The sequence below is a fragment of the Hyperolius riggenbachi genome, chromosome 1 (assembly GCF_040937935.1).
Source record: "Hyperolius riggenbachi isolate aHypRig1 chromosome 1, aHypRig1.pri, whole genome shotgun sequence".
Taxonomy (NCBI): Eukaryota; Metazoa; Chordata; class Amphibia; order Anura; family Hyperoliidae; genus Hyperolius; species Hyperolius riggenbachi.
In genome coordinates, this window is record NC_090646.1 from 688,325,980 (window position 1) to 688,352,597 (window position 26,618).

The 26,618-nt window shown below is 50.3% G+C and overlaps 1 protein-coding gene across 2 annotated transcripts in view; it reads right to left on the reverse strand.

The window, feature by feature from the left end:
* RGP1 (RGP1 homolog, RAB6A GEF complex partner 1) overlaps nt 1-26,618 on the reverse strand; it is a 114,772-nt gene that overhangs the window by 32,898 nt on the left and 55,256 nt on the right. For both annotated transcript variants that reach the window (XM_068253403.1, XM_068253414.1), the window contains exons 3-4: nt 15,698-15,834; nt 1,375-1,458 (exon numbers count right to left, since the gene is read on the reverse strand). In XM_068253403.1, the coding sequence (XP_068109504.1) occupies nt 1,375-1,458; nt 15,698-15,834 (221 nt within the window). The remainder of the gene's footprint in view (nt 1-1,374; nt 1,459-15,697; nt 15,835-26,618) is intronic.

The following is a 26,618-nucleotide window of genomic DNA, read 5'->3' on the forward strand; positions in this document are numbered from 1 at the left end:
ATACACACACACACATGTACATACATACACACACACACACACACACACACACACACACACACACTGTACACACACACACACACACACACACACACACACACTGTACACACACACACACTGTACACACACACACACACTGTACACACACACTGTACACACACTGTACACACACACACACACACTGTACACACACACACACACTGTACACACACACACACTGTACACACACACACACTGTACACACACACACGTACACACACACGTACACACACACACGTACACACACACACGTACACACACACACGTACACACACACACGTACACACACACACGTACACACACACACACACGTACACACACGTACACACACACACACACGTACACACACACACACACGTACACACACACACACGTACACACACTACCAGTAGGGGGGAAAGCAAGGCCAGCTGCATATATGCTATGTAGATAATAGGATAACAGAGGCGCCAACTGGATAAAAAACACTAAAAGAACTTCAAAACCCATCTTGGTAATAGAGGAGGCAGTGGTGGACTCACCCCCTCCAAGCAGAACACACGACTGTGGATTTTCAGTCAAAACAATTTTATTGGATACTACAAATAAAGTGCAACGCGTTTCGCGGGATACAAACCCGCTTCATCAGGCAATAACAGATAGGAGTAAACAGCATCTGCCAGTATCATCAACACTGAGCGCCTCAGATCCTAACCCCACAGAGGCGCTCAGTGATGATACACAGAGGCGCTCAGTGTTGATGATACTGGCAGATGCTGTTTACTCCTATCTGTTATTGCCTGATGAAGCGGGTTTGTATCCCGTGAAACGCGTTGCACTTTATTTGGAGTATCCAATAAAATTATTTTGACTAAAAATCCAGTTGTGTGTTCTGCTTGGAGGGGGTGAGTCCACCACTGCCTCCTCTATTACCAAGATGGGTTTTTAAGTCCTTTTAGTGTTTTTTATCCTGTTGGTGCCTCTGTTATCCTATTATCTACATCGAGCCCACCCTTGGTGGAGGGTTGTATCCTTCCTTCTTCAACTACAGAGAGCGACTTTTTAATCCTGAGTGGGGTCAGGACAATCTCCCCACCTGCTTTGACAGTGGTTGCCTACTTGGTAACCCTGGTTTGTATTAAATATTATTACTCTTCCAATTATACATTACCAGTACATACTACACTATATTGGGCTCTTGGTGTTCTCTCTTTTTCGCATATGGGCTATGGTTCACTCAACCCTCCGCCTATATCATCCATCCATCTGCTGACATCCCCGTTAAAACACAAAGCTCGAGACTCATCAACACAACAGTTCTGTATCTCCAGCCAGTATATCGGTGATGTCACTTACAGGACTTGGTTTCTCCAGGATCCAGCCTCAAGTCACAGAAGAGGATTTTGGGTGGAGTAGAGAGGATACACTGCCCCCGTTCCCCTGGAAGGAAGAGAAGACCATGAGGAGGAAGCAAGAGAAGACCATGAGGAAGAGGACAGAGGAGCTACACTGGCCCCTGTTCACCTGGAAGGAAGAGAAGACCATGAGGAAGAGGACAGAGGAGCTACACTGGCCCCTGTTCACCTGGAAGGAAAAGAAGACCATGAGGAAGTGGACAGAGGAGCTGTACAGCCCCTAATTCTCCTGGAAGGAAGAGAAGACAATGAGGAGGAAGGAAGGAGACACCATGAGGAAGAATGAAGAGGAAACCATGAGGAAGAAGGAAGAGGAAACCATGAGGAAGAAGGAAGAGGAGACCATGAGGAAGAAGGAAGAGGAAACCATGAGGAAGAAGGAAGAGGAGACCATGAGGAAGAAGGAAGAGGAAACCATGAGGAAGAGGACAGAGGATACCATGAGGAAGAAGGAAGAGGAGACCACGAGGAAGAAGGAAGAGGAGACCATGAGGAAGAAGGAAGAGGAGACCATGAGGAAGAAGGAAGGAGACACCATGAGGAAGAAGGAAGAGAAAACCATGAGGAAGAAGGAAGAGGAGACCATGAGGAAGAAGGAAGAGGAGACCATGAGGAAGAAGGCAGAGGAAACCATGAGGAAGAAGGAAGAGGAGACCATGAGGAAGAGGACAGAGGAGACCATGAGGAAGAGGACAGAGGAGACCATGAGGAAGAAGGAAGAGGAGACCATGAGGAAGAAGGAAGAGGAGACCATGAGGAGGAAGGAAGGAGACACCATGAGGAAGAAGGAAGAGGAGACCATGAGGAAGAAGGAAGAGGAGACCATGAGGAAGGAGGAGGAGGAGACCATGAGGAAGAAGGAAGAGGAGACCATGAGGAAGAAGGAAGAGGAGACCATGAGGAAGAAGGAAGAGGAGACCATGAGGAAGAAGGAAGAGGAGACCATGAGGAAGAAGGAAGAGGAGACCATGAGGAAGAAGGAAGAGGAGACCATGAGGAAGAAGGAAGAGGAGACCATGAGGAAGAAGGCAGAGGAAACCATGAGGAAGAAGGAAGAGGAAACCATGAGGAAGAAGGAAGAGGAGACCATGAGGAAGGAGGAGGAGAAGACCATGAGGAAGAAGGAAGAGGAGACCATGAGGAAGAAGGAAGAGGAGACCATGAGGAAGAAGGAAGAGGAGACCATGAGGAAGAAGGAAGAGGAAACCATGAGGAAGAAGGAAGAGGAAACCATGAGGAAGGAGGAAGAGGAAACCATGAGGAAGAAGGAAGAGGAGACCATGAGGAAGAAGGAAGAGGAGACCAAGAGGAAGAAGGAAGAGGAGACCATGAGGAAGAAGGAAGGAGACACCATGAGGAAGAAGGAAGGAGACACCATGAGGAAGAAGGAAGAGGAGACCATGAGGAAGAAGGAAGAGGAAACCATGAGGAAGAAGGAAGAGGAGACCATGAGGAAGAAGGAAGAGGAGACCATGAGGAAAAAGGAAGAGGAGACCATGAGGAAGAGGACAGAGGAGACCATGAGGAAGAAGGAAGAGGAGACCATGAGGAAGAAGGAAGAGGAGACCATGAGGAAGAAGGAAGAGGAGACCATAAGGAGGAAGGAAAGACCATGAGGAAGAAGGAAGAGGAAACCATGAGGAAGAAGGAAGAGGAGACCATGAGGAAGAAGGAAGAGGAGACCATGAGGAAGAAGGCAGAGGAGACCATGAGGAAGAAGGCAGAGGAGACCATGAGGAAGAAGGCAGAGGAGACCATGAGGAAGAAGGCAGATGAGACCATGAGGAAGAAGGCAGATGAGACCATGAGGAAGAAGGAAGAGGAGACCATGAGGTAGAAGGAAGAGGAGACCATGAGGAAGAAGGAAGAGGAGACCATGAGGAAGAAGGCAGAGGAGACCATGAGGAAGAAGGCAGAGGAGACCATGAGGAAGAAGGCAGAGGAGACCATGAGGAGGAAGGAAGGAGACACCATGAGGAAGAAGGAAGAGGAGACCATGAGGAAGAAGGAAGAGGAAACCATGAGGAAGAGGACAGAGGAGACCATGAGGAAGAAGGAAGAGGAGACCATGAGGAAGAAGGAAGAGGAGACCATGAGGAAGGAGGAGGAGGAGACCATGAGGAAGAAGGAAGAGGAGACCATGAGGAAGAAGGAAGAGGAGACCATGAGGAAGAAGGAAGAGGAGACCATGAGGAAGAAGGAAGAGGAGACCATGAGGAAGAAGGAAGAGGAGACCATGAGGAAGAAGGAAGAGGAGACCATGAGGAAGAAGGCAGAGGAGACCATGAGGAAGAAGGAAGAGGAAACCATGAGGAAGAAGGAAGAGGAAACCATGAGGAAGAAGGAAGAGGAGACCATGAGGAAGGAGGAGGAGAAGACCATGAGGAAGAAGGAAGAGGAGACCATGAGGAAGAAGGAAGAGGAGACCATGAGGAAGAAGGAAGAGGAGACCATGAGGAAGAAGGAAGAGGAGACCATGAGGAAGAAGGAAGGAGACACCATGAGGAAGAAGGAAGAGGAGACCATGAGGAAGAAGGAAGAGGAAACCATGAGGAAGAAGGAAGAGGAGACCATGAGGAAGAAGGAAGAGGAGACCATGAGGAAAAAGGAAGAGGAGACCATGAGGAAGAGGACAGAGGAGACCATGAGGAAGAAGGAAGAGGAGACCATGAGGAAAAAGGAAGAGGAGACCATGAGGAAGAGGACAGAGGAGACCATGAGGAAGAAGGAAGAGGAGACCATGAGGAAGAAGGAAGAGGAGACCATGAGGAAGAAGGAAGAGGAGACCATGAGGAAGAAGGAAGAGGAGACCATGAGGAGGAAGGAAAGACCATGAGGAAGAAGGAAGAGGAGACCATGAGGAAGAAGGAAGAGGAGACCATGAGGAAGAAGGCAGAGGAGACCATGAGGAAGAAGGCAGAGGAGACCATGAGGAAGAAGGCAGAGGAGACCATGAGGAAGAAGGCAGAGGAGACCATGAGGAAGAAGGCAGAGGAGACCATGAGGAAGAAGGCAGAGGAGACCATGAGGAAGAAGGCAGAGGAGACCATGAGGAAGAAGGCAGATGAGACCATGAGGAAGAAGGCAGATGAGACCATGAGGAAGAAGGAAGAGGAGACCATGAGGTAGAAGGAAGAGGAGACCATGAGGAAGAAGGAAGAGGAGACCATGAGGAAAAAGGCAGAGGAGACCATGAGGAAGAAGGCAGAGGAGACCATGAGGAGGAAGGAAGGAGACACCATGAGGAAGAAGGAAGAGGAGACCATGAGGAAGAAGGAAGAGGAAACCATGAGGAAGAGGACAGAGGAGACCATGAGGAAGAAGGAAGAGGAGACCATGAGGAAGAAGGAAGAGGAGACCATGAGGAAGAAGGAAGAGGAGACCATGAGGAAGAAGGAAGAGGAAACCATGAGGAAGAAGGAAGAGGAGACCATGAGGAGGAAGGAAGGAGACACCATGAGGAAGAAGGAAGAGGAGACCATGAGGAAGAAGGAAGAGGAGACCATGAGGAAGGAGGAGGAGGAGACCATGAGGAAGAAGGAAGAGGAGACCATGAGGAAGAAGGAAGAGGAGACCATGAGGAAGGAGGAGGAGAAGACCATGAGGAAGAAGGAAGAGGAGACCATGAGGAAGAAGGAAGAGGAGACCATGAGGAAGAAGGAAGAGGAGACCATGAGGAAGAAGGAAGAGGAGACCATGAGGAAGAAGGAAGGAGACACCATGAGGAAGAAGGAAGAGGAGACCATGAGGAAGAAGGAAGAGGAAACCATGAGGAAGAAGGAAGAGGAGACCATGAGGAAGAAGGAAGAGGAGACCATGAGGAAAAAGGAAGAGGAGACCATGAGGAAGAGGACAGAGGAGACCATGAGGAAGAAGGAAGAGGAGACCATGAGGAAAAAGGAAGAGGAGACCATGAGGAAGAGGACAGAGGAGACCATGAGGAAGAAGGAAGAGGAGACCATGAGGAAGAAGGAAGAGGAGACCATGAGGAAGAAGGAAGAGGAGACCATGAGGAAGAAGGAAGAGGAGACCATAAGGAGGAAGGAAAGACCATGAGGAAGAAGGAAGAGGAGACCATGAGGAAGAAGGAAGAGGAGACCATGAGGAAGAAGGAAGAGGAGACCATGAGGAAGAAGGCAGAGGAGACCATGAGGAAGAAGGCAGAGGAGACCATGAGGAAGAAGGCAGAGGAGACCATGAGGAAGAAGGCAGAGGAGACCATGAGGAAGAAGGCAGAGGAGACCATGAGGAAGAAGGAAGATGAGACCATGAGGAAGAAGGCAGATGAGACCATGAGGAAGAAGGAAGAGGAGACCATGAGGTAGAAGGAAGAGGAGACCATGAGGAAGAAGGAAGAGGAGACCATGAGGAAGAAGGCAGAGGAGACCATGAGGAAGAAGGCAGAGGAGACCATGAGGAGGAAGGAAGGAGACACCATGAGGAAGAAGGAAGAGGAGACCATGAGGAAGAAGGAAGAGGAAACCATGAGGAAGAGGACAGAGGAGACCATGAGGAAGAAGGTAGAGGAGACCATGAGGAAGAAGGAAGAGGAGACCATGAGGAAGAAGGAAGAGGAGACCATGAGGAAGAAGGAAGAGGAGACCATGAGGAAGAAGGAAGAGGAGACCATGAGGAAGAAGGAAGAGGAGACCATGAGGAAGAAGGAAGAGGAGACCATGAGGAGGAAGGAAGGAGACACCATGAGGAAGAAGGAAGAGGAGACCATGAGGAAGAAGGAAGAGGAGACCATGAGGAAGAAGGAAGAGGAAACCATGAGGAAGAAGGAAGAGGAAACCATGAGGAAGAAGGAAGAGGAGACCATGAGGAAGGAGGAGGAGAAGACCATGAGGAAGAAGGAAGAGGAGACCATGAGGAAGAAGGAAGAGGAGACCATGAGGAAGAAGGAAGAGGAGACCATGAGGAAGAAGGAAGAGGAGACCATGAGGAAGAAGGAAGGAGACACCATGAGGAAGAAGGAAGAGGAGACCATGAGGAAGAAGGAAGAGGAAACCATGAGGAAGAAGGAAGAGGAGACCATGAGGAAGAAGGAAGAGGAGACCATGAGGAAAAAGGAAGAGGAGACCATGAGGAAGAGGACAGAGGAGACCATGAGGAAGAAGGAAGAGGAGACCATGAGGAAAAAGGAAGAGGAGACCATGAGGAAGAGGACAGAGGAGACCATGAGGAAGAAGGAAGAGGAGACCATGAGGAAGAAGGAAGAGGAGACCATGAGGAAGAAGGAAGAGGAGACCATGAGGAAGAAGGAAGAGGAGACCATGAGGAGGAAGGAAAGACCATGAGGAAGAAGGAAGAGGAGACCATGAGGAAGAAGGAAGAGGAGACCATGAGGAAGAAGGCAGAGGAGACCATGAGGAAGAAGGCAGAGGAGACCATGAGGAAGAAGGCAGAGGAGACCATGAGGAAGAAGGCAGAGGAGACCATGAGGAAGAAGGCAGAGGAGACCATGAGGAAGAAGGCAGAGGAGACCATGAGGAAGAAGGCAGAGGAGACCATGAGGAAGAAGGCAGATGAGACCATGAGGAAGAAGGCAGATGAGACCATGAGGAAGAAGGAAGAGGAGACCATGAGGTAGAAGGAAGAGGAGACCATGAGGAAGAAGGAAGAGGAGACCATGAGGAAAAAGGCAGAGGAGACCATGAGGAAGAAGGCAGAGGAGACCATGAGGAGGAAGGAAGGAGACACCATGAGGAAGAAGGAAGAGGAGACCATGAGGAAGAAGGAAGAGGAAACCATGAGGAAGAGGACAGAGGAGACCATGAGGAAGAAGGAAGAGGAGACCATGAGGAAGAAGGAAGAGGAGACCATGAGGAAGAAGGAAGAGGAGACCATGAGGAAGAAGGAAGAGGAAACCATGAGGAAGAAGGAAGAGGAGACCATGAGGAGGAAGGAAGGAGACACCATGAGGAAGAAGGAAGAGGAGACCATGAGGAAGAAGGAAGAGGAGACCATGAGGAAGGAGGAGGAGGAGACCATGAGGAAGAAGGAAGAGGAGACCATGAGGAAGAAGGAAGAGGAGACCATGAGGAAGGAGGAGGAGAAGACCATGAGGAAGAAGGAAGAGGAGACCATGAGGAAGAAGGAAGAGGAGACCATGAGGAAGAAGGAAGAGGAGACCATGAGGAAGAAGGAAGAGGAGACCATGAGGAAGAAGGAAGGAGACACCATGAGGAAGAAGGAAGAGGAGACCATGAGGAAGAAGGAAGAGGAAACCATGAGGAAGAAGGAAGAGGAGACCATGAGGAAGAAGGAAGAGGAGACCATGAGGAAAAAGGAAGAGGAGACCATGAGGAAGAGGACAGAGGAGACCATGAGGAAGAAGGAAGAGGAGACCATGAGGAAAAAGGAAGAGGAGACCATGAGGAAGAGGACAGAGGAGACCATGAGGAAGAAGGAAGAGGAGACCATGAGGAAGAAGGAAGAGGAGACCATGAGGAAGAAGGAAGAGGAGACCATGAGGAAGAAGGAAGAGGAGACCATAAGGAGGAAGGAAAGACCATGAGGAAGAAGGAAGAGGAGACCATGAGGAAGAAGGAAGAGGAGACCATGAGGAAGAAGGAAGAGGAGACCATGAGGAAGAAGGCAGAGGAGACCATGAGGAAGAAGGCAGAGGAGACCATGAGGAAGAAGGCAGAGGAGACCATGAGGAAGAAGGCAGAGGAGACCATGAGGAAGAAGGCAGAGGAGACCATGAGGAAGAAGGAAGATGAGACCATGAGGAAGAAGGCAGATGAGACCATGAGGAAGAAGGAAGAGGAGACCATGAGGTAGAAGGAAGAGGAGACCATGAGGAAGAAGGAAGAGGAGACCATGAGGAAGAAGGCAGAGGAGACCATGAGGAAGAAGGCAGAGGAGACCATGAGGAGGAAGGAAGGAGACACCATGAGGAAGAAGGAAGAGGAGACCATGAGGAAGAAGGAAGAGGAAACCATGAGGAAGAGGACAGAGGAGACCATGAGGAAGAAGGTAGAGGAGACCATGAGGAAGAAGGAAGAGGAGACCATGAGGAAGAAGGAAGAGGAGACCATGAGGAAGAAGGAAGAGGAGACCATGAGGAAGAAGGAAGAGGAGACCATGAGGAAGAAGGAAGAGGAGACCATGAGGAAGAAGGAAGAGGAAACCATGAGGAAGAAGGAAGAGGAGACCATGAGGAGGAAGGAAGGAGACACCATGAGGAAGAAGGAAGAGGAGACCATGAGGAAGAAGGAAGAGGAGACCATGAGGAAGGAGGAGGAGGAGACCATGAGGAAGAAGGAAGAGGAGACCATGAGGAAGAAGGAAGAGGAGACCATGAGGAAGAAGGAAGAGGAGACCATGAGGAAGAAGGAAGAGGAGACCATGAGGAAGAAGGAAGAGGAGACCATGAGGAAGAAGGAAGAGGAGACCATGAGGAAGAAGGAAGAGGAGACCATGAGGAAGAAGGAAGAGGAGACCATGAGGAAGAAGGCAGAGGAGACCATGAGGAAGAAGGAAGAGGAAACCATGAGGAAGAAGGAAGAGGAAACCATGAGGAAGAAGGAAGAGGAGACCATGAGGAAGGAGGAGGAGAAGACCATGAGGAAGAAGGAAGAGGAGACCATGAGGAAGAAGGAAGAGGAGACCATGAGGAAGAAGGAAGAGGAGACCATGAGGAAGAAGGAAGAGGAGACCATGAGGAAGAAGGAAGAGGAGACCATGAGGAAGAAGGAAGAGGAGACCATGAAAAAAAAGGAAGAGGAGACCATGAGGAAGAGGACAGAGGAGACCATGAGGAAGAAGGAAGAGGAGACCATGAGGAAGAAGGAAGAGGAGACCATGAGGAAGAAGGAAGAGGAGACCATAAGGAGGAAGGAAAGACCATGAGGAAGAAGGCAGAGGAAACCATGAGGAAGAGGAGAGAGGAGACCATGAGGAAGAAGGAAGAGGAGACCATGAGGAAGAAGGAAGAGGAGACCATGAGGAAGAAGGCAGAGGAAACCATGAGGAAGAAGGCAGAGGAAACCATGAGGAAGAAGGCAGAGGAAACCATGAGGAAGAGGACAGAGGAGACCATGAGGAAGAAGGAAGAGGAGACCATGAGGAAGAAGGCAGAGGAGACCATGAGGAAGAAGACAGAGGAGACCATGAGGAAGAAGACAGAGGAGACCATGAGGAAGAAGACAGAGGAGACCATGAGGAAGAAGGAAGAGGAGACCATGAGGAAGAAGGAAGAGGAGACCATGAGGAAGAAGGAAGAGGAGACCATGAGGAAGAGGACAGAGGAGACCATGAGGAAGAAGGAAGAGGAGACCATGAGGAAGAAGGAAGAGGAGACCATGAGGAAGAAGGAAGAGGAAACCATGAGGAGGAAGGAAGAGGAGACCATGAGGAAGAAGGCAGAGGAGACCATGAGGAAGAAGGCAGAGGAAACCATGAGGAAGAAGGAAGAGGAGACCATGAGGAAGAAGGAAGAGGAAACCATGAGGAAGAGGACAGAGGAGACCATGAGGAAGAAGGAAGAGGAGACCATGAGGAAGAAGGAAGAGGAGACCATGAGGAAGAAGGAAGAGGAGACCATGAGGAAGAAGGAAGAGGAGACCATGAGGAAGAAGGAAGAGGAAACCATGAGGAAGAAGGAAGAGGAAACCATGAGGAAGAAGGAAGAGGAGACCATGAGGAAGAAGGAAGAGGAGACCATGAGGAAGAAGGAAGAGGAGACCATAAGGAGGAAGGAAAGACCATGAGGAAGAAGGCAGAGGAAACCATGAGGAAGAGGAGAGAGGAGACCATGAGGAAGAAGGAAGAGGAGACCATGAGGAAGAAGGAAGAGGAGACCATGAGGAAGAAGGCAGAGGAAACCATGAGGAAGAAGGCAGAGGAAACCATGAGGAAGAGGACAGAGGAGACCATGAGGAAGAAGGAAGAGGAGACCATGAGGAAGAAGGCAGAGGAGACCATGAGGAAGAAGACAGAGGAGACCATGAGGAAGAAGACAGAGGAGACCATGAGGAAGAAGACAGAGGAGACCATGAGGAAGAAGGAAGAGGAGACCATGAGGAAGAAGGAAGAGGAGACCATGAGGAAGAAGGAAGAGGAGACCATGAGGAAGAGGACAGAGGAGACCATGAGGAAGAAGGAAGAGGAGACCATGAGGAAGAAGGAAGAGGAGACCATGAGGAAGAAGGAAGAGGAGACCATGAGGAAGAAGGAAGAGGAGACCATGAGGAAGAAGGAAGAGGAAACCATGAGGAGGAAGGAAGAGGAGACCATGAGGAAGAAGGCAGAGGAGACCATGAGGAAGAAGGAAGAGGAGACCATGAGGAAGAAGGAAGAGGAGACCATGAGGAAGAAGGAAGAGGAGACCATGAGGAAGAAGGAAGAGGAGACCATGAGGAAGAAGGAAGAGGAAACCATGAGGAAGAAGGAAGAGGAAACCATGAGGAAGAAGGAAGAGGAGACCATGAGGAAGAAGGAAGAGGAGACCATGAGGAAGAAGGAAGAGGAGACCATGAGGAAGAGGACAGAGGAGACCATGAGGAAGAGGACAGAGGAGACCATGAGGAAGAAGGAAGAGGAGACCATGAGGAAGAAGGAAGAGGAGACCATGAGGAAGAAGGAAGAGGAGACCATAAGGAGGAAGGAAAGACCATGAGGAAGAAGGCAGAGGAAACCATGAGGAAGAGGACAGAGGAGACCATGAGGAAGAAGGAAGAGGAGACCATGAGGAAGAAGGCAGAGGAAACCATGAGGAAGAGGACAGAGGAGACCATGAGGAAGAAGGAAGAGGAGACCATGAGGAAGAAGGCAGAGGAAACCATGAGGAAGAGGACAGAGGAGACCATGAGGAAGAAGGAAGAGGAGACCATGAGGAAGAAGGAAGAGGAGACCATGAGGAAGAAGGAAGAGGAGACCATGAGGAAGAAGGAAGAGGAAACCATGAGGAAGAGGACAGAGGAGACCATGAGGAAGAAGGAAGAGGAGACCATGAGGAAGAAGGAAGAGGAGACCATGAGAAAGAAGGAAGAGGAGACCATGAGGAAGAAGGAAGAGGAGACCATGAGGAAAAAGAGGAGACCATGAGGAAAAAGAGGAGACCATGAGGAAGAGGACAGAGGAGACCATGAGGAAGAAGGAAGAGGAGACCATGAGGAAGAAGGAAGAGGAGACCATAAGGAGGAAGGAAAGACCATGAGGAAGAAGGCAGAGGAAACCATGAGGAAGAGGAGAGAGGAGACCATGAGGAAGAAGGAAGAGGAGACCATGAGGAAGAAGGAAGAGGAGACCATGAGGAAGAAGGCAGAGGAAACCATGAGGAAGAAGGAAGAGGAGACCATGAGGAAGAAGGAAGAGGAGACCATGAGGAAGAAGGAAGAGGAGACCATGAGGAGGAAGGAAGGAGACACCATGAGGAAGAAGGAAGAGGAGACCATGAGGAAGAAGGAAGAGGAAACCATGAGGAAGAAGGAAGAGGAGACCATGAGGAAGAAGGAAGAGGAGACCATGAGGAAGAAGGAAGAGGAGACCGTGAGGAAGAAGTAAGAGGAGACCATGAGGAAGAAGGCAGAGGAGACCATGAGGAAGAAGGAAGAGGAGACCATGAGGAAGAAGGAAGAGGAAACCATGAGGAAGAAGGAAGAGGAGACCATGAGGAAGAGGACGAGGAGACCATGAGGAAGAAGGAAGAGGAGACCATGAGGAAGAAGGAAGAGGAGACCATGAGGAAGAAGGAAGAGGAGACCATAAGGAGGAAGGAAAGACCATGAGGAAGAAGGCAGAGGAAACCATGAGGAAGAGGACAGAGGAGACCATGAGGAAGAAGGAAGAGGAGACCATGAGGAAGAAGGCAGAGGAAACCATGAGGAAGAGGACAGAGGAGACCATGAGGAAGAAGGAAGAGGAGACCATGAGGAAGAAGGCAGAGGAAACCATGAGGAAGAGGACAGAGGAGACCATGAGGAAGAAGGAAGAGGAGACCATGAGGAAGAAGGATGAGGAGACCATGAGGAAGAAGGAAGAGGAAACCATGAGGAAGAGGACAGAGGAGACCATGAGGAAGAAGGAAGAGGAGACCATGAGGAAAAAGGAAGAGGAGACCATGAGGAAGAGGACAGAGGAGACCATGAGGAAGAGGACAGAGGAGACCATGAGGAAGAAGGAAGAGGAGACCATGATGAAGAAGGAAGAGGAGACCATGAGGAAGAAGGAAGAGGAGACCATAAGGAGGAAGGAAAGACCATGAGGAAGAAGGCAGAGGAAACCATGAGGAAGAGGAGAGAGGAGACCATGAGGAAGAAGGAAGAGGAGACCATGAGGAAGAGGAGACCATGAGGAAGAAGGCAGAGGAAACCATGAGGAAGAAGGAAGAGGAGACCATGAGGAAGAAGGAAGAGGAGACCATGAGGAAGAAGGAAGAGGAGACCATGAGGAAGAAGGAAGAGGAGACCATGAGGAAGAAGGAAGAGGAGACCATGAGGAAGAAGGAAGAGGAGACCATGAGGAAGAAGTAAGAGGAGACCATGAGGAAGAAGGAAGAGGAAACCATGAGGAAGAAGGAAGAGGAGACCATGAGGAAGAAGGAAGAGGAGACCATGAGGAAGAAGGAAGAGGAGACCATGAGGAAGAAGGAAGAGGAGACCATGAGGAAGAAGTAAGAGGAGACCATGAGGAAGAAGGCAGAGGAGACCATGAGGAAGAAGGAAGAGGAAACCATGAGGAAGAAGGAAGAGGAGACCATGAGGAAGAGGACGAGGAGACCATGAGGAAGAAGGAAGAGGAGACCATGAGGAAGAAGGAAGAGGAGACCATAAGGAGGAAGGAAAGACTATGAGGAAGAAGGCAGAGGAAACCATGAGGAAGAGGACAGAGGAGACCATGAGGAAGAAGGAAGAGGAGACCATGAGGAAGAAGGCAGAGGAAACCATGAGGAAGAAGGCAGAGGAAACCATGAGGAAGAGGACAGAGGAGACCATGAGGAAGAAGGAAGAGGAGACCATGAGGAAGAAGGCAGAGGAAACCATGAGGAAGAGGACAGAGGAGACCATGAGGAAGAAGGCAGAGGAGACCATGAGGAAGAAGGCAGAGGAGACCATGAGGAAGAAGGCAGAGGAGACCATGAGGAAGAAGGAAGAGGAGACCATGAGGAAGAAGGAAGAGGAGACCATGAGGAAGAAGGAAGAGGAGACCATGAGGAAGAAGGAAGAGGAGACCATGAGGAAGAAGGAAGAGGAAACCATGAGGAAGAAGGAAGAGGAGACCATGAGGAAGAAGGAAGAGGAGACCATGAGGAGGAAGGAAGAGGAAACCATGAGGAGGAAGGAAGAGGAAACCATGAGGAAGAAGGCAGAGGAGACCATGAGGAGGAAGGAAGAGGAGACCATGAGGAAGAAGGAAGAGGAGACCATGAGGAAGAAGGAAGAGGAGACCATGAGGAAGAAGGCAGAGGAGACCATGAGGAAGAAGGAAGAGGAGACCATGAGGAGGAAGGAAGAGGAGACCATGAGGAGGAAGAAAGAGGAGACCATGAGGAGGAAGGAAGAGGAGACCATGAGGAGGAAGGAAGAGGAGACCATGAGGAAGAAGGCAGAGGAGACCATGAGGAAGAAGGCAGAGGAGACCATGAGGAAAAAGGAAGAGGAGACCATGAGGAAGAAGGAAGAGGAAACCATGAGGAAGAAGGAAGAGGAGACCATGAGGAAGAAGGAAGAGGAGACCATGAGGAGGAAGAAAGAGGAGACCATGAGGAAGAAGGAAGAGGAGACCATGAGGAAGAAGGAAGAGGAGACCATGAGGAAGAAGGAAGAGGAGACCATAAGGAGGAAGGAAAGACCATGAGGAAGTGGACAGAGGAGCTGTACCGCCCCTAATTCTCCTGGAAGGAAGAGAAGACCATGAGGAGGAAGGAAGAGGAAACCATGAGGAGGAAGGAAGAGGAGACCATGAGGAGGAAGGAAAGACCATGAGGAAGAAGGCAGAGGAAACCATGAGGAAGAGGACAGAGGAGACCATGAGGAAGAAGGAAGAGGAGACCATGAGGAAGAAGGCAGAGGAAACCATGAGGAAGAGGACAGAGGAGACCATGAGGAAGAAGGAAGAGGAGACCATGAGGAAGAAGGAAGAGGAGACCATGAGGAAGAAGTAAGAGGAGACCATGAGGAAGAAGGCAGAGGAGACCATGAGGAAGAAGGAAGAGGAAACCATGAGGAAGAAGGAAGAGGAGACCATGAGGAAGAAGGAAGAGGAGACCATGAGGAAGAAGGAAGAGGAGACCATGAGGAAGAAGGAAGAGGAGACCATGAGGAAGAAGGAAGAGGAGACCATGAGGAAGAAGGAAGAGGAGACCATGAGGAAGAAGGAAGAGGAAACCATGAGGAAGAAGGAAGAGGAGACCATGAGGAGGAAGGAAGAGGAAACCATGAGGAGGAAGGAAGAGGAAACCATGAGGAGGAAGGAAGAGGAAACCATGAGGAAGAAGGCAGAGGAGACCATGAGGAGGAAGGAAGAGGAGACCATGAGGAAGAAGGAAGAGGAGACCATGAGGAAGAAGGAAGAGGAGACCATGAGGAAGAAGGCAGAGGAGACCATGAGGAAGAAGGAAGAGGAGACCATGAGGAGGAAGGAAGAGGAGACCATGAGGAGGAAGAAAGAGGAGACCATGAGGAGGAAGGAAGAGGAGACCATGAGGAGGAAGGAAGAGGAGACCATGAGGAAGAAGGCAGAGGAGACCATGAGGAAGAAGGCAGAGGAGACCATGAGGAAAAAGGAAGAGGAGACCATGAGGAAGAAGGAAGAGGAAACCATGAGGAAGAAGGAAGAGGAGACCATGAGGAAGAAGGAAGAGGAGACCATGAGGAAGAAGGAAGAGGAGACCATGAGGAGGAAGAAAGAGGAGACCATGAGGAAGAAGGAAGAGGAGACCATGAGGAAGAAGGAAGAGGAAACCATGAGGAAGAAGGAAGAGGAGACCATGAGGAAGAAGGAAGAGGAGACCATGAGGAAGAAGGAAGAGGAGACCATAAGGAGGAAGGAAAGACCATGAGGAAGTGGACAGAGGAGCTGTACCGCCCCTAATTCTCCTGGAAGGAAGAGAAGACCATGAGGAGGAAGGAAGAGGAAACCATGAGGAGGAAGGAAGAGGAGACCATGAGGAGGAAGGAAAGACCATGAGGAAGAGGACAGAGGAGCTGTACCGCCCCTCATTCCCCTGGAAGGAAGAGCAGACAACGAGGATAAGGACAGAGGAGCTGCACTGACTTATTGAGGAAGGGCAGAGTGGAGCAGCAAGCACTCACCTCTGTTGGGGATGAAGACTGTCTCATTCACAGCCTGGATATCCTGTCTGGGCTCCTCACTAGCTGGTAGCTGAACGCGGCTGTCACTTGCATGGAACTGGCAGTGGATCTGAGCGCTGGCCCAGGCGAGAGTCTCACTGCAACACAAGACCACCAGTGAGGTGACAATAGCCATCACATGGACACCAGTCATACAATTCCACCAGAAGTGACCTCACAGCTCACGCTCTACATGAGAAAACCAGCACATGGTCATCAGGAAATCAACGGAATACCATAAGGGGAGCTCACCGCTGACCGATCACCCAGGGCTGGGTGTGACAATCACCACATGGTCTACAAAACTCTAGAAATGACCTCCCACCCCAAACTCGTGACAACTACCATATGGCTTCCAGGCAATGCACAGTGTTCTAGCCATAGGAGAACGCTAGACCTCTTCTCCGTATCCACATGGCAATAACCACCAGGCAAAGACTATTGATCGAGCACTATTGGAGACCTTAAAATTCCCATCCCTCTCCAGACAGGACAATGCCCAGATCATGGTCTACAGGTGATGATCAGCGATATACCTCCATTGGAGAGCTTTAGCGCTGACCTTTCACCCTCTAATCTAGATTAGTGTTTCTCATCTAAGTTCCTCCAGCACCCCCAACAGTGCATGTTTTACAGAAAACCACAAACACTCATAGGTGAGGTAATTAGTGTCTCAGCTCATTAACTACCTTTGTGGATTTCCACAAGAGTGCGTTGGAGGTACCGGAGGACTGAGTTGGGAGACCCTTCTCTAAATGACAATAGGAACATGGCCTCCAGGTGATAACCAGTGATATAACACCATAGAACAGCGATACAGCGGACCTCCCACCCTAGACTTTATCCTGTGGAGAAGTTAAAGGGACTCCGAGCACCTCTCATGGGCGCGCCTTTAAGCCAGATGACTTCGCACAAAGTCGTGCTATGACCCCTCTGGAGGAGCCTCTTGCAATGGCCATGCGTGTCACTTCCTCTTCCTGCTTCATTCAGTGATGCACTTCTCTAACAGAGAAGACTGGGGTGATCCGGAAGTTATAATATAGCCAAGATGGCAGCCGCGATTTTTACATTGCAATCAAACGAAAACTATTTGGTGTAGAGCGGCGATTCAGGCATCAAATGAAAGAGGAGAGCACAAGCTACAGAAAGGTATGCATCTTTAAGTACTTTGTAGTACTGGTATGAGTCTTAAAGGCATGCCCATGAGAGGTGCTCGGAGTCCCTTTTAAGTCCTAGAATAGTTGGCCTCTCCACAAACCCAGTAGATCTTCCAGTATCCGGCAGAATGTATCCCTGCCACCTCCAGAAGAGCACCGCGGTGCCACGTGGGAGCCCCATCCATCCGCTATGTAACTTCACTGAGACAATATTGCACTGGATCCATCCAGGACAGACCACCCAGCACATCCATAAGCAATTTCTGTTGGCTACTGGTAGTGAAGTATGCAAGGACTCCCAGCATGACTGCAGATACACCCAGCTGAGGCTGCAGGAGCCATAGACGTGACATATGGCTGCCTTGTGTCACCTCACAGTGTAAAAACCTGAAAATCCCTGATAACTAACATTAAACTGGAACTCTAGAAACAACATGCTGCCAGCCTCTCATCACACACCTGAAATGAGAGGGATATGGAGATGGACATACTGTACTATAGCCTATTACACAATGCACATTACCTGGCTGTCCTGCTGCCCCTGAACAAGCATACAGATCCGATGCTCTGACTGAAGTGAGACTGGATTAGCTGCATCCTTCTTTCAGGTGTGTGATTCAGACACTACTGCAGCCAAAGAGATCAGCAGGACAGCCAGGCAAATGGCATTGTTTAACAAGAAATAAATATGGCAGCCTCCATTATCCCCCTCAGTTCTAGTGTACTCCCTTCATATCAGGGTTTCCTTGAAATTATTATCAGGGTCTTCCTGAAGGGTAGCAGCACCCTGCTGACAGAAATCATGTCCTGCAAGAATGTGCAGCCGCACTCACTGCAACCCTGACAATCCACATTTCTTCATAATTCATACTTTTAGGGCGATACAAACATACGAATCTAACAATTTTTGACAAGTTATTCAGGTCAGTTTGACACACACACACACACACACACTGTACACACACACACACTGTACACACACACTGTACACACACACACACACACACACACACACTGTACACACACGCACACACACACACACACACACACACTGTACACACACACACACACTATACACACACACACACAAATCTCACATACAGAGGCAATACAAGTTGTCAGTCGTACTTTCCAGTTTGTTACTCAGGTTTTATATGTATGAATTCATGACGCCTTACTGAATGCAAACATGCAATCCATTATTTGGTAGGACTGTCAGGCATGGAGAGATCAGCTTGCCAGGAATTCTGCCCATTATTTGGTAGGACTGTCGGGCATGGAGAGATCAGCTTGCCAGGAATTCTGCCCATTATTTGGTAGGACTGTCGGGCATGGAGAGATCAGCTTGCCAGGAATTCTGCCCATTATTTGGTAGGACTGTCAGGCATGGAGAGATCAGGGTTTGCCAGGAATTCTGCCCATTATTTGGTAGGACTGTCGGGCATGGAGAGATCAGCTCGCCAGGAATTCTGCCCATTATTTGGTAGGACTGTCAGGAATGGAGAGATCAGCTTGCCAGGAATTCTGCCCATTATTTGGTAGGACTGTCGGGCACGGAGAGATCAGCCTGCCAGGAATTCTGCCCATTATTTGGTAGGACTGTCGGGCACGGAGAGATCAGCCTGCCAGGAATTCTGCCCATTATTTGGTAGGACTGTCGGGCACGGAGAGATCAGCCTGCCAGGAATTCTGCCCATTATTTGGTAGGACTGTCAGGCATGGAGAGATCAGCCTGCCAGGAATTCTGCCCATTATTTGGTAGGACTGTCGGGCATGGAGAGATCAGCTCGCCAGGAATTCTGCCCATTATTTGGCAGGACTGTCAGGCATGGAGAGATCAGCCTGCCAGGAATTCTGCCCATTATTTGGCAGGACTGTCGGGCATGGAGAGATCAGCCTGCCAGGAATTCTGCCCATTATTTGGTAGGACTGTCGGGCATGGAGAGATCAGCTTGCCAGGAATTCTGCCCATTATTTGGTAGGACTGTCGGGCATGGAGAGATCAGCTTGCCAGGAATTCTGCCCATTATTTGGTAGGACTGTCAGGCATGGAGAGATCAGGGTTTGCCAGGAATTCTGCCCATTATTTGGTAGGACTGTCGGGCATGGAGAGATCAGCTCGCCAGGAATTCTGCCCATTATTTGGTAGGACTGTCAGGAATGGAGAGATCAGCTTGCCAGGAATTCTGCCCATTATTTGGTAGGACTGTCGGGCACGGAGAGATCAGCCTGCCAGGAATTCTGCCCATTATTTGGTAGGACTGTCGGGCACGGAGAGATCAGCCTGCCAGGAATTCTGCCCATTATTTGGTAGGACTGTCGGGCACGGAGAGATCAGCCTGCCAGGAATTCTGCCCATTATTTGGTAGGACTGTCAGGCATGGAGAGATCAGCCTGCCAGGAATTCTGCCCATTATTTGGTAGGACTGTCGGGCATGGAGAGATCAGCTCGCCAGGAATTCTGCCCATTATTTGGCAGGACTGTCAGGCATGGAGAGATCAGCCTGCCAGGAATTCTGCCCATTATTTGGCAGGACTGTCGGGCATGGAGAGATCAGCCTGCCAGGAATTCTGCCCATTATTTGGTAGGACTGTCGGGCATGGAGAGATCAGCTTGCCAGGAATTCTGCCCATTATTTGGTAGGACTGTCGGGCATGGAGAGATCAGCTTGCCAGGAATTCTGCCCATTATTTGGTAGGACTGTCGGGCATGGAGAGATCAGCTTGCCAGGAATTCTGCCCATTATTTGGTAGGACTGTCGGGCATGGAGAGATCAGCTTGCCAGGAATTCTGCCCATTATTTGGTAGGACTGTCGGGCATGGAGAGATCAGCTTGCCAGGAATTCTGCCCATTATTTGGTAGGACTGTCAGGCATGGAGAGATCAGCTTGTCAGGAATTCTGCCCATTATTTGGTAGGACTGTCAGGCATGGAGAGATCAGCTTGCCAGGAATTCTGCCCATTATTTGGTAGGACTGTCGGGCATGGAGAGATCAGCTTGCCAGGAATTCTGCCCATTATTTGGTAGGACTGTCGGGCATGGAGAGATCAGCTTGCCAGGAATTCTGCCCATTATTTGGTAGGACTGTCGGGCATGGAGAGATCAGCCTGCCAGGAATTCTGCCCATTATTTGGCAGGACTGTCAGGCATGGAGATATCAGCTTGCCAGGAATTCTGCCCATTATTTGGTAGGACTGTCGGGCACGGAGAGATCAGCTCGCCAGGCATTCTGCCCATTATTTGGTAGGACTGTCGGGCACGGAGAGATCAGCTCGCCAGGCATTCTGCCAATTATTTGGTAGGACTGTCGGGCACGGAGAGATCAGCTTGCCAGGAATTCTGCCCATTATTTGGTAGGACTGTCGGGCATGGAGAGATCAGCTTGCCAGGAATTCTGCCCATTATTTGGTAGGACTGTCAGGCATGGAGAGATCAGCTTGTCAGGAATTCTGCCCATTATTTGGTAGGACTGTCAGGCATGGAGAGATCAGCTTGCCAGGAATTCTGCCCATTATTTGGTAGGACTGTCGGGCATGGAGAGATCAGCTTGCCAGGAATTCTGCCCATTATTTGGTAGGACTGTCGGGCATGGAGAGATCAGCTTGCCAGGAATTCTGCCCATTATTTGGTAGGACTGTCAGGCATGGAGAGATCAGGGTTTGCCAGGAATTCTGCCCATTATTTGGTAGGACTGTCGGGCATGGAGAGATCAGCTCGCCAGGAATTCTGCCCATTATTTGGCAGGACTGTCAGGCATGGAGAGATCAGCTTGCCAGGAATTCTGCCCATTATTTGGTAGGACTGTCGGGCATGGAGAGATCAGCTTGCCAGGAATTCTGCCCATTATTTGGTAGGACTGTCGGGCATGGAGAGATCAGGGTTTGCCAGGAATTCTGCCCATTATTTGGTAGGACTGTCGGGCATGCAGAGATCAGCTTGCCAGGAATTCTGCCCATTATTTGGTAGGACTGTCAGGCACGGAGAGATCAGCTTGCCAGGAATTCTGCCCATTATTTGGTAGGACTGTCGGGCACGGAGAGATCAGCTTGCCAGGAATTCTGCCCATTATTTGGTAGGACTGTCGGGCATGGAGAGATCAGCTTGCCAGGAATTCTGCCCATTATTTGGTAGGACTGTCGGGCACGGAGAGATCAGCTTGCCAGGAATTCTGCCCATTATTTGGTAGGACTGTCGGGCATGGAGAGATCAGCCTGCCAGGAATTCTGCCCATTATTTGGTAGGACTGTCAGGCATGGAGAGATCAGCTCGCCAGGAATTCTGCCCATTATTTGGCAGGACTGTCGGGCATGGAGAGATCAGGGTTTGCCAGGAATTCTGCCCATTATTTGGTAGGACTGTCGGGCATGGAGAGATCAGCTTGCCAGGAATTCTGCCCATTATTTGGTAGGACTGTCGGGCATGGAGAGATCAGCTCGCCAGGAATTCTGCCCATTATTTGGTAGGACTGTCGGGCATGGAGAGATCAGCTCGCCAGGAATTCTGCCCATTATTTGGTAGGACTGTCGGGCATGGAGAGATCAGCCTGCCAGGAATTCTGCTCATTATTTGGTAGGACTGTCGGGCATGGAGAGATCAGCTTGCCAGGAATTCTGCCCATTATTTGGTAGGACTGTCGGGCATGGAGAGATCAGCTTGCCAGGAATTCTGCCCATTATTTGGTAGGACTGTCGGGCATGGAGAGATCAGCCTGCCAGGAATTCTGCCCATTATTTGGTAGGACTGTCGGGCATGGAGAGATCAGCTTGCCAGGAATTCTGCCCATTATTTGGTAGGACTGTCAGGCACGGAGAGCTCAGCTCGCCAGGAATACTGCCCATTATTTGGTAGGACTGTCAGGCATGGAGAGATCAGCCTGCCAGGAATTCTGCCCATTATTTGGCAGGACTGTCGGGCATGGAGAGATCAGCTTGCCAGGAATTCTGCCCATTATTTGGTAGGACTGTCAGGCATGGAGAGATCAGCTTGCCAGGAATTCTGCCCATTATTTGGTAGGACTGTCGGGCATGGAGAGATCAGCTTGCCAGGAATTCTGCCCATTATTTGGTAGGACTGTCGGGCATGGAGAGATAAGCTTGTCAGGAATTCTGCCCATTATTTGGTAGGACTGTCGGGCATGGAGAGATCAGCCTGCCAGGAATTCTGCCCATTATTTGGTAGGACTGTCAGGCATGGAGAGATCAGCTTGCCAGGAATTCTGCCCATTATTTGGTAGGACTGTCGGGCATGGAGAGCTCAGCTTGCCAGGAATTCTGCCCATTATTTGGTAGGACTGTCAGGCATGGAGAGATCAGCTCGCCAGGAATTCTGCCCATTATTTGGTAGGACTGTCGGGCATGGAGAGATCAGCTCGCCAGGAATTCTGCCCATTATTTGGTAGGACTGTCGGGCATGGAGAGCTCAGCTTGCCAGGAATTCTGCCCATCATTTGGCAGGACTGTCGGGCATGGAGAGATCAGGGTTTGCCAGGAATTCTGCCCATTATTTGGTAGGACTGTCGGGCATGGAGAGATCAGCTCGCCAGGAATTCTGCCCATTATTTGGTAGGACTGTCAGGCATGGAGAGATCAGCTTGCCAGGAATTCTGCCCATTATTTGGTAGGACTGTCAGGCATGGAGAGATCAGCTTGCCAGGAATTCTGCCCATTATTTGGTAGGACTGTCAGGCATGGAGAGATCAGCCTGCCAGGAATTCTGCCCATTATTTGGTAGGACTGTCGGGCACGGAGAGATCAGCTTGCCAGGAATTCTGCCCATTATTTGGTAGGACTGTCGGGCATGGAGAGATCAGCTTGTCAGGAATTCTGCCCATTATTTGGTAGGACTGTCGGGCATGGAGAGATCAGCTTGCCAGGAATTCTGCCCATTATTTGGTAGGACTGTCAGGCACGGAGAGATCAGCTCGCCAGGAATTCTGCCCATTATTAGGTAGGACTGTCGGGCATGGAGAGATCAGCTCGCCAGGAATTCTGCCCATTATTTGGTAGGACTGTCGGGCATGGAGAGATCAGCTTGCCAGGAATTCTGCCCATTATTTGGTAGGACTGTCAGGCATGGAGAGATCAGCTTGCCAGGAATACTGCCCATTATTTGGTAGGACTGTCAGGCATGGAGAGATCAGCCTGCCAGGAATTCTGCCCATTATTTGGCAGGACTGTCGGGCATGGAGAGATCAGCTTGCCAGGAATTCTGCCCATTATTTGGTAGGACTGTCAGGCATGGAGAGATCAGCTTGCCAGGAATTCTGCCCATTATTTGGTAGGACTGTCGGGCATGGAGAGATCAGCTTGCCAGGAATTCTGCCCATTATTTGGCAGGACTGTCGGGCACGAAGAGATCAGCTTGCCAGGAATTCTGCCCATTATTTGGCAGGACTGTCGGGCATGGAGAGATCAGCTTGCCAGGAATTCTGCCCATTATTTGGTAGGACTGTCGGGCATGGAGAGATCAGCTCGCCAGGAATTCTGCCCATTATTTGGTAGGACTGTCGGGCATGGAGAGATCAGCTCGCCAGGAATTCTGCCCATTATTTGGTAGGACTGTCGGGCATGGAGAGATCAGCTCGCCAGGAATTCTGCCCATTATTTGGTAGGACTGTCGGGCATGGAGAGATCAGCCTGCCAGGAATTCTGCCCATTATTTGGTAGGACTGTCAGGCATGGAGAGATCAGCTTGCCAGGAATTCTGCCCATTATTTGGTAGGACTGTCGGGCACGGAGAGATCAGCTTGCCAGGAATTCTGCCCATTATTTGGTAGGACTGTCAGGCACGGAGAGATCAGCCTGCCAGGAATTCTGCCCATTATTTGGCAGGACTGTCGGGCATGGAGAGATCAGCCTGCCAGGAATTCTGCCCATTATTTGGTAGGACTGTCAGGCACGGAGAGATCAGCTTGCCAGGAATTCTGCCCATTATTTGGTAGGACTGTCGGGCATGGAGAGATCAGCTCGCCAGGAATTCTGCCCATTATTTGGTAGGACTGTCGGGCATGGAGAGATCAGCCTGCCAGGAATTCTGCCCATTATTTGGCAGGACTGTCGGGCATGGAGAGATCAGCTTGCCAGGAATTCTGCCCATTATTTGGTAGGACTGTCGGGCACGGAGAGATCAGCTTGCCAGGAATTCTGCCCATTATTTGGTAGGACTGTCGGGCATGGAGAGATCAGCTTGCTAGGAATTCTGCCCATTATTTGGTAGGACTGTCGGGCATGGAGAGCTCAGCTTGCCAGGAATTCTGCCCATTATTTGGTAGGACTGTCAGGCATGGAGAGATCAGCTTGCCAGGAATTCTGCCCATTATTTGGTAGGACTGTCGGGCATGGAGAGATCAGCTTGCCAGGAATTCTGCCCATTATTTGGTAGGACTGTCGGGCATGGAGAGCTCAGCTTGCCAGGAATTCTGCCCATTATTTGGTAGGACTGTCAGGCATGGAGAGATCAGCTTGCCAGGAATTCTGCCCATTATTTGGTAGGACTGTCAGGCATGGAGAGATCAGCTTGCCAGGAATTCTGCCCATTATTTGGTAGGACTGTCAGGCATGGAGAGATCAGCTTGCCAGGAATACTGCCCATTATTTGGTAGGACTGTCAGGCATGGAGAGATCAGCTTGCCAGGAATTCTGCCCATTATTTGGTAGGACTGTCAGGCATGGAGAGATCAGCTTGTCAGGAATTCTGCCCATTATTTGGTAGGACTGTCAGGCATGGAGAGATCAGGGTTTGCCAGGAATTCTGCCCATTATTTGGTAGGTCTGTCAGGCATGGAGAGATCAGCCTGCCAGGAATTCTGCCCATTATTTGGTAGGACTGTCGGGCATGGAGGGATCAGCTTGCCAGGAATTCTGCCCATTATTTGGTAGGACTGTCGGGCATGCAGAGATCAGCTTGCCAGGAATTCTGCCCATTATTTGGTAGGACTGTCAGGCATGGAGAGATCAGCTTGCCAGGAATTCTGCCCATTATTTGGTAGGACTGTCGGGCATGGAGAGATCAGGGTTTGCCAGGAATTCTGCCCATTATTTGGTAGGACTGTCGGGCACGGAGAGATCAGCTTGCCAGGAATTCTGCCCATTATTTGGTAGGACTGTCGGGCATGGAGGGATCAGCTTGCCAGGAATTCTGCCCATTATTTGGTAGGACTGTCGGGCATGGAGAGATCAGCTTGCCAGGAATTCTGCCCATTATTTGGTAGGACTGTCGGGCATGGAGAGATCAGCTTGCCAGGAATTCTGCCCATTATTTGGTAGGACTGTCGGGCATGGAGAGATCAGCTTGCCAGGAATTCTGCCCATTATTTGGTAGGACTGTCGGGCATGGAGGGATCAGCTTGCCAGGAATTCTGCCCATTATTTGGTAGGACTGTCGGGCATGGAGAGATCAGCTTGCCAGGAATTCTGCCCATTATTTGGTAGGACTGTCGGGCATGGAGAGATCAGCTTGCCAGGAATTCTGCCCATTATTTGGTAGGACTGTCGGGCATGGAGGGATCAGCTTGCCAGGAATTCTGCCCATTATTTGGTAGGACTGTCGGGCATGGAGAGATCAGCTTGCCAGGAATTCTGCCCATTATTGGGTAGGACTGTCAGGCATGGAGAGATCAGCCTGCCAGGAATTCTGCCCATTATTTGGTAGGACTGTCGGGCATGGAGAGATCAGCTTGCCAGGAATTCTGCCCATTATTTGGTAGGACTGTCGGGCATGGAGAGATCAGCCTGCCAGGAATTCTGCCCATTATTTGGTAGGACTGTCGGGCATGGAGAGATCAGCTTGCCAGGAATTCTGCCCATTATTTGGTAGGACTGTCAGGCATGGAGAGCTCAGCTTGCCAGGAATTCTGCCCATTATTTGGTAGGACTGTCGGGCATGGAGAGATCAGCTTGTCAGGAATTCTGCCCATTATTTGGCAGGACTGTCGGGCACGGAGAGATCAGCTTGCCAGGAATTCTGCCCATTATTTGGCAGGACTGTCGGGCACGGAGAGATCAGCTTGCCAGGAATTCTGCCCATTATTTGGTAGGACTGTCGGGCATGGAGAGATCAGCCTGCCAGGAATTCTGCCCATTATTTGGCAGGACTGTCGGGCATGGAGAGATCAGCTTGCCAGGAATTCTGCCCATTATTTGGTAGGACTGTCGGGCATGGAGAGCTCAGCTTGCCAGGAATTCTGCCCATTATTTGGTAGGACTGTCGGGCATGGAGAGATCAGCCTGCCAGGAATTCTGCCCATTATTTGGTAGGACTGTCGGGCATGGAGAGATCAGCCTGCCAGGAATTCTGCCCATTATTTGGTAGGACTGTCGGGCATGGAGAGATCAGCTTGCCAGGAATTCTGCCCATTATTTGGTAGGACTGTCAGGCATGGAGAGATCAGGGTTTGCCAGGAATTCTGCCCATTATTGGGTAGGACTGTCGGGCATGGAGAGCTCAGCTCGCCAGGAATTCTGCCCATTATTTGGTAGGACTGTCGGGCATGGAGAGATCAGCTTGCCAGGAATTCTGCCCATTATTTGGTAGGACTGTCGGGCACGGAGAGATCAGCTCGCCAGGAATTCTGCCCATTATTTGGTAGGACTGTCGGGCATGGAGAGATCAGCTTGTCAGGAATTCTGCCCATTATTTGGCAGGACTGTCAGGCATGGAGAGTTCAGCCTGCCAGGCATTCTGCCCATTATTTGGTAGGACTGTCGGGCATGGAGAGATCAGCTT